We start from the raw sequence: 12,704 nt of genomic DNA on the forward strand, positions 1-12,704 counted from the left end.
ATACTCTTTTTTAATTATTAAAGAACCTTGTATACATTTAAAGTATCTTATGTAAGTATATTAATGCATTAAAATCTATTATTTATACATGATATATTTATTAATTTTTTATTTGAAATTATGAGAGAAAAAAGAAAAAAAACAACTAGTAAAAGAAAATCCAATTCATATCATATTATTTATGAGGGAAATCAGGTTCAGTATATGGATTAAAAACGTAATGAATGTTGAAATTTACGTGATTACAACTTTTTTGTTTTTAATATTTATAAAATTTGATAGAATTTCATGTGTACAATGTTTATAAACTACATACAGAATTTTGAAATAACATAATTATTATATATAATTTTAGAGGAAAATTTTATTCTCATAGATTTAACACAGTCTACACGTACTTCTCTTTTTTACGACTTTACATAAATCTTTTTCAATTTATATAACTTACGTAATAACACACCAATTTACATTTCCTAATTTATAATAATATACAAAGTGTTTTTACAGTAGAAAAATAAAGAACATCAAATGTATTTTTATTGAAATTCGGAATATGTAACTATATGATTGATCATAATTTTAATATCACAATCTCCTTATTAAATGTAATTAATATTTTACTTTCTTTTGATACACGGTTCTTTTTAATTATTGAATACATGGTTCATTTTGTGTTGTATGTTATTGATACTGTGACTTAAGAAACAACTTAGAAGTTAAAACTAGAAGGTGTTAGAATATTCTAAGATTCCTTTTGTTAACTTGACAGCAACTAATCTGTCTTTTTCTTGCTCATTCTTTGTTATAACGCCTCCCTCATCATCGTTGTTCTCCTTGCTTGCACCCAAAAAACCAAAACATACAAAGGGAAAAAGGGAGAGAGAAAAATCATCTGTAATCAATCATCTTGCAGGTAAATTGAGATCACCCATTTCGATTTTCTTCTTTATTTTTCTGGGTTACTTTTAGATCTTCATTCCTGTTTGGAAAATTGAAAGCTTGATTCATTTTCGCCTGAAAGTTTGAAAATTTTCGATTTTATTTTTCTGGGGTTTAAAGTGATTTTTCTCATGTTCTGAATCGTTTCTGGCTGTTTTCTTCACGAGAAAAGTCGGTCATCAGGGTTGTGGGGGATTTGATTTTATGCTTCCGAGTAATACTCTATTAGCGTGTTTGATTTCACATTAAGGATCTGATTTTCTACATTTTGAATGTGGTTTCTTAAGAAGCAGCTGGTTACAGCTTCATCATATAAACCATGATTTCTTATTTCTCAACTGATTTGCAAACACGCCATATATTTCATGCGAAAGAAAGACACAAAAATAATTATAACGCCTGCATTGTTTATTAAACTTAGTTTTTGTGCACTGATATAAAAAAAAAGCTTATTTTTTGTGTAACCTGGGAAGATCTAAGTGCATGTTCGTCAAATCTTAAAAAATAACGAATGGTTTGTAAAAAAAAAGATCTTATTTTTTAACACCGAATTTCTGGTAGAGTAGTATGATTGTTGTTTTGATGGGTTAAGCTGTGTTCACCTCTCTATCTCTGTTCTTTTGCTCTCTCTTTTTTTTTTTTCTCTTAGTGGCTAATTGGCTATTTAAATCTCTTTTTTTTTTCTAATTCTTTTCTTCTAGAAAATGTTGTTGCCAATTTGTAGAGACTAGGACTTAGTCACATGTGACACAAGCATGAAAATTGGTAGATTGATTGCCAACGTTAGGTCACGATTGTAATGGAAGGTGGAATCATAAGCGTGTGGAAACGGGCCAACTCAGTTATAGTTATACTTGCCTGTTTGAAACCTTCTTGAATTTCCTTTTCCTTCTCAATTGACAATGAAGTGCTTTAATTAGAACATTAACTTGAGAACACGAGTTGAGTTTAAATGACTTGATTTGTTTGTGAAATTTGAAACAGGATGCAGGTGTTGTGTAGTTCTTTTTATGAATCTCAAGTTCATTATTGCTGTGTTGTGTAGTATTGACTGCGTGCTTCTGTCATCAGCTGATTGATTATTTGATTAAATTGTATTTCTTTTGCATAATGAATTGTCATATGTGGTTTGGATCTATGCTTAGATTTTAACATCTTATGTTTCTTTCAGTTGTCTAAATTTATTTTTCTCTGTCACGAATCATTTATTTGTGTAGACTTAGAAACAACTAGACTATTTGTGAGAACTGTAATTGATATGCTAAATACTGTCTTTGAAATCAGTCCTGTTTAAATGTGGTAAAGACTTGGAAAGAAGTTATAAAAATTGTTATGCTGGTTATGTTTGTAAAAGTTTCACGAAATTCATTGGGTACATTAGATTCTGAGTTTTCTTATGAAATTATTATATTTCTTTCAGGTGTGTCGTTCCTGCTGCTGGGTAATTGGAAGGCTAAACCAGGTGTTGCTTCATTCCTTATTCTTCAAGCTTTCTGATAGCACCATATTCTGCAGTCTTCTCTGGTGTCATCACCAAAATCAGGGAATGCTGAAAGATGTGTTTAATGGTTAAAATATCCCTCATTGAGGCTAATGAATTCGTGCCTCCATCTGAGCTACCTTCATTCAATCTTGATGACATTGGATGTTTAGTCCATTGCTTGTATCTATTTGGCTCTCAAGAACCTGAGGTGCCTGGAAATCTCAGCCATTGTACAATTTCAAAATACTATGACTGTGAAGACGGTTGAGCTTTGAATTTCTTGAATAGCACTTTCCTGCTTCTGACAACGGGATTGCCTGTACTTAGTGCTAGTGATATTAGCATTGGTTTACGCAAAAAGTGTTTGTAGAAATGGAGCAAAAAGGAGGTGTGCTTATGCAGCGATATGAACTAGGGAGATTATTAGGCCAAGGAACTTTTGCAAAGGTTTATCATGCTAGGAACCTCATAACTGGCATGAGTGTGGCCATAAAAATTGTTGATAAAGAGAAGATTCTGAAAGTTGGGATGATTGACCAGATTAAGCGTGAAATTTCAGTGATGAGACTAATCAGGCATCCACATGTTGCTGAGCTTTATGAGGTAATGGCCAGCAAAACCAAAATTTACTTTGTCATGGAGTATGTAAAAGGCGGTGAGCTCTTTGACAAGGTATCCAAAGGAAAGCTCAAGCAGGATGATGCTAGGAAATATTTTCAGCAATTGATCAGTGCTGTTGACTACTGCCATAGCAGAGGTGTGTGCCATCGTGATCTGAAACCAGAAAATCTTTTACTGGATGAAGATGGGAATTTGAAGGTCTCAGATTTCGGTTTAAGTGCCCTTGCCGAAACTAAGCACCAGGATGGGTTACTCCATACCACATGTGGTACCCCTGCCTATGTTGCTCCAGAAGTGATAAACAGAAGGGGTTATGATGGAGCCAAAGCTGACATATGGTCATGTGGGGTGATCTTGTATGTTCTATTAGCTGGTTTTCTTCCATTTAGAGATCCAAATCTGATGGAGATGTACAGGAAGATTGGCAAGGGAGAATTTAAATTTCCGAACTGGTTTGCACCAGATGTGCGCAGACTGCTGTCTAAAATCTTGGATCCAAACCCAAAGACCAGGATATCAATGGCCAAAATTATGGAAAGTTCCTGGTTCAAAAAGGGGTTACAGAAGCCCACCATTACTCAGAATAAAGACGAAGAACTAGCTCCTCTGGATACTGATGGAGTATTTAGTTTTTGTCAGAATGGAGATCCTATTGAACCAGCAAAAGACTCTAAACCTTGTAATCTAAACGCTTTTGACATCATCTCCTATTCCTCAGGTTTTGACTTGTCTGGTTTGTTTGAGGAGACCACTGATCGTAAGAAAGAAGCACGATTTACCTCTGATAAGCCAGCATCTATTATCATCTCCAAGTTGGAAGAAATTTGCAAGCGCCTGCGGCTCAAACTCAAGAAGAAAGATGGAGGTTTGTTCAAGTTGGAAGGTTCCAAGGAAGGCAGAAAAGGGCCTTTGGGTATTGATGCTGAGATTTTTGAGATCACCCCAGTTTTCCATTTTGTGGAGTTAAAAAAGTCTAGCGGAGACACATTGGAGTACCAAAATCTTTTGAAACAGGAAGTAAGACCTGCACTTAAGGATATTGTTTGGAACTGGCAAGGAGAACAGCCACATCAACTGCAACATGGAGTGTTGCAGAAAGAGGAACAACCTTCTTATCCTGCCACATCAGAGATTTTGCCCCAACCAACTGCGTAGAGAATTGTGTCCCTAAATTTGTTTTCATATTTTATGTGCTTAATGTTCTTAGTCAAGTGCAAACTGTCATGTTGATAGTTGTCGCGGAATAAGGTGGTTAAGCATGTATGCATACTTGCTCAGCTTGCTTAGGTAGTTGCTTCTTTTACCATTTGTGTCCCTGTGATCTCTGCACTTGAGCCTATTGACTGATAGAAATGACCTCAGTATTTTGTGGAGGAAATGACATCAGAAATTGCTCCAGCATCATAAATAATTTTTTCTTGAAGTTAGAATTACTTTATAAATAAGTTAACTTGAACATAAATTAATTTTATTTCAGAAAAAAAGAAATTTGTTTTATTTTCTTAAGTGCTTATCAAGAAATTTGTTTTATTTTCTTAAGTGCTTATCAAGAAATTTGTTCACTGCATATTTTCAGAAAAACACAAGAACATTTTTAATTTTTAGATTTCTTCCTTTAAGATGATTACTTTATAGGAGGGAACTTCTTATGTTTTCTGTCCTAAAACCTTAAATCGAGATACAGTTCTTTTTCTTTGTTTCGTTGAATACATATTTTTTTAATTATAATTTTTATATTATACATATTTATATTTAACATATATTTTTTTTTCTATTTATAATTTTTAAATCTACAATATGTGATTGTTCATTTTTAAACAAAAACAACTCATTTTATTATTAATTTTTTTAATAGGTAAGGGTAAATCTGTAAAGTAACATTTCACACTTTTAAAAAGAATTAAAATTCTCTCATAGTCATCCCACCACTCACAAACTCCCATAAACTTTTCTCACACATCTACCCTAACATACCCCAATCCAAACATCCTCACTTTCTTCACACTTTTCTCACACATCCACTTTCTCAAATCCACACACATCCCCTCCCTAATCCAGAGCCTTAGTGTGTATTTGGATTGGAGAGTGGATGTGTGAGGATTTGAGGGAGTGGATGCGTGAGGAAGTGTGAAGAAAGTGAAGTTGTTTGGAGTGGGATATGTTAGAGTGAATGTGTGATGAAAGTTTATAGGAGTTTGTGAGTGATGTAATTGTTGTGAGGTTTTTTTAAAAGTGTAAAATATAATTTTACAAATTTACCCTTGCATTTATAAATATTTAAATAATGAAATATGATGTATTTTTGTGTAAATTTGAGTTAGTTGAAATATTTTAAATTATTTTTTGTACAATTGAATAATTTATTTCGATATTATTAAATAATTATTTTTAAAAAATACGAGTTATTTAATATTATCGAAACATGATAAATAATATTATCTAAGCATAAACAAATTTTTGTTATATTTATTTATACATTTTGAAAGTTTTTTATATTCATTGATTTTGATTTAGATTGTATTTAGATACATAACCATGTAGATATTTTAGAGGACATTTTATAATAAAAAAAAATTATATATAAAATGAATTGTACACAAAAATTATTTATAAAAAAAAAAAAAAAGTTGAAATATCATAATATGATAATTATGATGGAAAAATAATAAAAATAAAAGGTATTATTATATATATTATTACATTAATGACAAAGAAAAAAAATGTCAAAAAGAAAAAACACCACCATCTTAAGTGGCTTTCCCTTCAAATCTTTGCATATGAGACATATGAGAAAGATGAGAAAAATCACGGTTCATGGATATCCACTCTCTTCCTTCCCTGCACATCCCTTGATCCAAACTATGAATATCCACTCACATACCTCTTCTTAAACAATACAACCTTGAAACAAACATTGAACCATTAACAATATATCTTTCATGTGTTTAAAGTAATATTTTATTCAAAAGAGATATAAGGAAACTAAATGATTTGAATACTAAGTGCCTATTTGACAAGCTTCTACAAATCAATTGCTTTTATTGTGATATATATAATTGGTAACTAAGTTTAATTTGAGCACATACAACTTTTGTTTATTAACTATTTTTCAAGGACATTTTGTTTTGCGCGGTATACTTTTTTTTCTGCAACTCCGTAAATATTGAAATCATTAGTTTATCCTTCGATTAAAAGTTTTTTTCTCAAATTGTATGATATAAAAAAATGGATTATACAATTTAAAATTAAAAAACTATATTAAATACATAATTTAAAATAGTAATTTTGAAGTCAATTTTAAATTCTAAATTGTTATTCTAAAAGTTAATATTTTATTTTGGATTACACAATTAAAAAAAAATCTTATTAAAAAACATTCAAACTTGTGATTCAAAAGAAAAAAAAAATTAAATTATAGAACCGGAAGCATATTTTTAGAATCCAAAAGTTGTCGCCCATGCAATCCAAGCTTGCAAAATTTGTGTGGCAAATAGAAGCAAAATTTGTTGGTGCAGTTTTTTATAACGAAATTGGGTGAGTGGATGCTGATCTTTTCAAAGAAATTTACCAACACAAATCTCCAAAGAACAGTAAGAAGCCATCTCTATCAATGTAAATGTCAATGTCAATGTCAAGAGGAGCTTCAAGATTAGAATACTAATAATGCATGTATTTCCTTAAAAAAATTATATATTTAATAAAATATTTTATTAGTAAATTTATTAATATAAATAAAATTTAAATTTTATTAAAATCAGAATATGTTACATTTATCTAAATGACTCTTATATCAACTCCTTGGTTGCTATTTGTTGTCTGAATTTCATATATTATGTGAAGCCCATGGCATCATCACTCCAAGGGTTTTTTACCATCATGGTGTTATTTTTATTTTTTTTTACTAAAATGAGGTCCGTTTAAAAAAAATTACAAATTTAGGCAAGTCGTGCCAACTTTGTACGACTTCTGCCACGTCATAATTATTATTTTTTTTTATTGTTTATATATTGGATAGTAAGTTATATAATGTTAAAAATTAATTTGATACATAATGTAGCAAATAAATCAAATCACAAATCACAAATAATTTTTAAAAAATTATATATATATATATATTTTAAATAAGCCAAATAATATAAATAATTTGACTAATGTAACAAATCACAAATAACAAAATTATAAACAAATCATAAATTATGATTTTTTTTTGTCTGAACTAATAATTATTTTTATCACAAATCAAATAATACATTTTTCGTAAACCTGTTTATTCTTTTAAATGCCATTTATATTTTTAAATGTCATTTATATTAAAATTGATCCTGCCGGTTGACCAGAGCGCAAGAGTCTTGCCACGTCAAAGGTATCTTCCTCTGGATCAACTTTGCACCACGCTAGCTTCTGTCCTTCACACCTCGATTCTCCTCAAGAACCTGCAAAAGACAGAGTGGCGCCGCTGCGGCCGATCGCGCTCCGACGCTCAAGTCAGTGACGGAATCACCAAAATTCTAAGAGAGAAAAGCTAAAAACTCAAGGAACCGTGCAAAATCTCTCTCAGCGTACTCAAGTGTTCTCAAAGCGTAAAGAAGTGTTCTAAACGCGCGTACCTCAGAATCTGTTAAGGGTTCTTTATATACCTGTGCATTTTCTCTCTCCTGACGGTTACACCTCTGGACACGTGGCTCGCATCCAGCTGTACACGTGTCACCATCTGGAACGTCTTCCGCTTGAACGCCACTTCTACTCTTCAGGCTGTTCGACTAAGTTACTCAGGTGAGGAGCAACTCGGTGCATAGCTGCCTTGGAGCGCGATCTCTTCTAATGGCGAGCACGGGGTGTCACCATGCACACCTTCTCTGTGGTCTCGCCTGCCGCTATCACGATCTGCATTACTTGCTCATCGTGCATGTTCTGGTAAACTGTTCCCTGGCCTCAACCTCTGGCTAGGGAATGATCATCTGATAACTTCATCCTTCGTACCCGTGCCCTTTGAAAGCCTTGAACAAGCTTTCCTGATCTTTCGGCGATGTCCCCCTCTCGGCGATCTCTGATCACTTGGTCGCCTAAGCTCGCATACGGCGACTACGACACAAGCCTGGTGACCGCCAGTTTAGAAATGTTAGAGATCGGAGCACGCCAACTTAACGATTGGCGACTACACGAGCTTCCCGATGTCCTTCCCTTCCGTCAGCCAGGTGTTCCGTTCAACATGCCTATATTATCGCTTGCTGCCACGTCATCACTCCCGACTACCTGGTCGGTACACAAGCCCCCCAGTCTTAAGCGAAGACTTGTCCAGCGAAAAGACTAAGAGGTCACATCACCGTCGATCTACGTGGTGCTGGCACGGAATTCCAAACGTCCGTACCCTCTGCTTTTCTGACGCTCCACCAAACCCCTTTTTCTAATCGCTCGAAACGTGGCTCCATCAACGGTCATCTTCAGCTGTCGTTTGCGCTTCCGAAAACGTTCGAAAAACCCTTAAACCCCTTGCACTTCCACTGTTCCATCATCTTTCTGCACCCTCAAACGCTCTAAGTTTTTCTCTGCGAACCCACGAAGCTTCTCAACTCTCTCAATCTCCAACTCTCTTCAACGCTCATCCGATCATCAAAAGGTACCCCTTTTACTTCTTCTGTTGATATTTGCTGCATTTTAACCGATTCGCATCATCCATTATCTGTCTGAAGCATACGTTGTGGGCTGTTTTTTCCCTTTCTCCTTCTCTCGTAGCTTAGGGCTTCGTTCTTAGTCACGTTCATCCCAGCGAACCCTTGTTCGTTCGCTCTGTCTTCTTCGTTCTCAATTGAGTCGTTCTGTTGGCTTTGTTTCATCCCTTTCATTTTCCTTTGCAGTTCCTGCGATGGCTCATACAAAATCCACCGCGAACCCTCCTCCTTCGTCGCGAAACCCTCCACCCCAAGCGCGTAGGGTTGCTCCTGGGGCAAATCCTCCACCAGCGCGCAACCCACCATGAGCCTCTGGTGCTCCTTCCACCCAGGCTGAGAGCCCTGCAACTTCTCACGCCAACCCCACTCAAGCAACTCCGCCAGTCGCCGGAGGGGCTTCCTTGCCTCCAAAAGACTACAAGGAACTCTATCCTTGGGCCACCCCAATCTTGTTAAAAGAAACTTCTTCAATAAACATGGAGTTGGGCGTGCACCGACTAAGGAAAGGAGACCAGCCCGACCTTTCCTTCCATAAAGAGCACGATAGCAAAGTTGCCGTGCTGCCCTGCCTCCCGGATGAACCGGTCTGTGCGGACGATAAGGGGAGCAACGGCGAGTTGTTCTGCTTCATCTACACCACCGTGTTCAAGAAGGTGAAGCTTAGGCTCCCCTTCACTCGCTTCGAGAGGGAGCTGCTCATCGAGCTCAACATCGCCCCCGCCCAGCTTCATCCCAACAGCTGGGCGTTTATAAGGGCATTCCAAATTGTTTGTGCACACCTGCTGTTACCGGCCTCCGTCGAAGTCTTTCTCTTCTTATTTGAGGCAAAAAAACCCTGGAGATCGCCTCTGGGTCAGTCTGAACGGGATTGCTGGGAGATCCATCTTATCAATCTTCCAGCAGTCTTACAAAGATTGGAAGGGGAAGTTCGTGAAGGTGTGCCAAAACGACCAAGATCCTTCCCTGCTCGACGGCTTCCCCTTATATTGGGTGCATAAGGGGGACAAGGACGTCAAGGACAGCTTCAGAAGACCAAGGAGCCCTGACAATATTGGGGAATTGGACAAGGACCTTTGCCTCTTATGGAAGAGCGTAGCTGCCGCCAACATTACCTTCCCCACTGCCTCAATCATTCCCTATGAGTTCTTCGAAAGCCAACTCGAAATACACATAGGTTAGCTCCTACCTCCAAGCCAAGTCCTTCACTTCAAGTCAATACTTACTTAGCGTCTTTGTCGTTCTGCTTTGGCATTCTATTACTCTGTGTTGACTCTGATCTTTTCATCTATGTATTGCTTATGTTGTCTCTGCATAAATGTGCTTGTATTATCTGATTCTGTTTTGATTGCTCAATCGTGCTTTACCTCATGCAGATAACATGTTGGGAAAGGGGAAACTAGCAAAATTGAAGGCGATCGCCCGATCCCATAAACTAGCGGCGGGCTCCCAAACCGTGCCTAACCCGGTGGTGGCGATCACCGCTACTCAAGACAAAACGCCGCCCCGAGGTGCGACCACTTCCGGGGTACTACCCGCCCCTCAGAGGAAAAAGCTTATCCTGAGGAAACCAAAGAGGAAAACTCCTCAAGTGGTACAAGAGGATGAAGAGGATGACGAGACCACCGAGGATGGCCTCGTTACCAAGAGGACAAGGGTGGCTCCCTCTTCGCCACCTGCAATCCCAACTCCAACACCGCCCTCACCTCCGGCTCCAACTCAACCAGTCCAAGCAACACCCTTGGCTGTCGCGCCCCCTGTGGTTGAAGGCAGCGAGCCCAATTTTATTGAGAACCCTCCAAGCGCCTCCACGCCATTTGTATCTGTTGGAGAGGGTCCTCCTTCAACCACCTCCATCGCTGGGGCTGCACCATGAGGAGATGAGGGTGGCCATAACTCGCCAATCCTGATAACAGAGTCCCCGACTTCACCACCACGCCAAGAAGCCCCCCTCGCCCTTCAAACTCAAGAGGCGGTGGTGAAAGTCAGCACCAAGCTCCTCCAGCACCTCCACCAGCAACAACTTCAAACTTCCCCCCCTCCATCGAAGAGATCTGGGGACCCTTCACAGCCAAACTGAAGATGATGGCAGAGGATCTCCCCTCAATTATAACGAAGGCTGTGAAGAACTCGAGCAAGAAGCTCCACGATGAGGTACGCGCGTTTAAGGAGGAAAACCGCCTGATAAGGATGGAGGCGGAAAAACTCTCTTGCAACCTGATGATGGCGGAGATTGACCATTCAAGGCTGGAGGACGCCATGCTGAACTAAGGGGCGCGCGTAAGGAGGCTTCCGATCTGCGCCAAAAACTGCACCTCCAAGCCCAAGAGAAAATCGAGCTGGAGAGCAAGCTGGTACCTTACAGGCTCAAGGTAGCCAACTTGGAGGCATCAATGAAAGCAGATGCGGCCAAGGTGGAAAACCTTGAAAAGAGGTCAGCAGATCGGGAGGTGCTCCTCGGGAAAGTCGAGAAGGAGAGGGACGACACCAAGGTTGAGCTCGGCAAAGCTCAAGAGGAAAACACGAGGATTGCTGCAGAGCTGGCCCAGGCTCGGGAGGAAAACAAGAAAGCTGCTGAAGAGCTTGCTCAGGCTCGTGAAGAAACTGAAGGGCTGAAGAAGCAAACTGACGAGCTGAAGAAACAAGCTCAAGAGCTCGAGCAAAGCTCCGCCCAAGTCCTTGCCGCCGGGTTCGACGCCGCTTTGGAGCAAGTCTCGTGCCAATATCCCGAGCTAGATCTCTCCATGGTGTCAATCTGCAACGAAGTGGTGGATGGGAAGATTGTGCCCTCTGAAGATTAATCACCTCCCTCCATCACTTGTTTTTTGAAACTTGGCGCTTATTTTTGTTTGTAAGAACTTTATATGTAATTCTTCTTCTCATGTATTTGAACTGACATTGCTTTATATAACTCCTTCTGCTTAAGATGTTGTTGTCTAATACTGTGCCTCAAACGCTTCTTACTCGCTGTGTGATCAACCAACATAACCGGTAGAACTCCTTAAACAAATTAACTTAGCGATTCCTCGGGCTTAACCGTTCACTGCTTTGAACTCGAGCAAACTGTTGATCTTATAACAATCTATTGAACTGTTAACTCAAAGTAAAATTTGAGCAACTATCAACTCTCAAACGATGACATTTAACACAACTTGCAAACTTAAGGCAATAAGTTACTTACTAGGCAGCAAGTTTTAACTTAAACTTGTATCACAACACAGTTTACCTGATCTGCCCGGCAAGGCTAGCCTTTACACTCGTCATCGCCTGGAATTCTTCTTATCGCCATAGGGTTCTGGCGATGTAGGCTTTCTTTGCCTTCATCGCTTGACTATTGTTCCCTCATCTGGGGGGTAGAGGCGCCTTTCGGATCCTTCTCTACCTCCCTGAGTTCCAGAACAAAGAACTGGATAGCGAGGTGTTCTCTTTGAACCTACCTTAGCTATCTCTTAAACCTCTTTCACCCTTCACGCCATACCTGAACTCGTTCAGGACGAGAAGGATTTTATCTGCCCTCACACCGCCTACAGGCATGGAAGTTTTCTCTGGTCTTACTAAGTCAATTTTGATGTTTTACTTAAAGGGGGAAAGGCGTTTTCCTTCCCTTCCCGCCGTTTAAGGTCACGAACACCCCTGACTTTTCAGTTAATCTTGCCTGAACTCACTTTGAGGTGAGAAGGACTTTTTCTCGCCTGAACTCGCTCGTCGGCGAGAAGGACTTTATCTTGCCTGAACTCGCTCGACGACGAGAAGGACTTTATCTGGCCTGAACTCGCTCAAAGGCGAGAAGGACTTTATCTGGTGCCTCAACTTGCCCAGGGTGTACATCTCCTCCCCCCTGGATGCACTGAGGACTTTTTCTCTTTCTCGCCTGCACTCGCTCGAGGGCGAGGAGGTCTTTTACTCTTTCTCGCCTGCACTCGCTCGAGGGCGAGGAGGTCTTTTTCTTTTCTTGCCTCCAAACGCACGAGAGCGCTGAGGTCTTTAGTCGTCGC

The 12,704-nt window shown here is 38.8% G+C and overlaps 1 protein-coding gene across 1 annotated transcript; it reads left to right on the forward strand.

Moving 5' to 3' along the window:
• Positions 1 to 708: 708 nt before the first annotated feature.
• On the forward strand, positions 709 to 4,466 carry LOC137818276 (CBL-interacting protein kinase 2-like). Its single transcript, XM_068621593.1, has 2 exons — positions 709 to 913; positions 2,360 to 4,466. Exon 2 carries the CDS (start codon positions 2,795 to 2,797, stop codon positions 4,196 to 4,198), a length of 1,404 nt encoding a protein of 467 aa, XP_068477694.1. The 5' UTR covers positions 709 to 913; positions 2,360 to 2,794; the 3' UTR covers positions 4,199 to 4,466.
• The last annotated feature ends 8,238 nt before the right edge of the window (positions 4,467 to 12,704 follow it).

Source organism: Phaseolus vulgaris, chromosome 10 (genome assembly GCF_000499845.2).
Source record: "Phaseolus vulgaris cultivar G19833 chromosome 10, P. vulgaris v2.0, whole genome shotgun sequence".
Lineage (NCBI taxonomy): Eukaryota > Viridiplantae > Streptophyta > Magnoliopsida > Fabales > Fabaceae > Phaseolus > Phaseolus vulgaris.

What these genes read in the sequence shown, in the direction of transcription:
- LOC137818276 (XM_068621593.1), top strand. Translation starts at nt 2,795, where the DNA reads ATGGAGCAAAAAGGAGGTGTGCTTATGCAGCGATATGAACTAGGGAGA.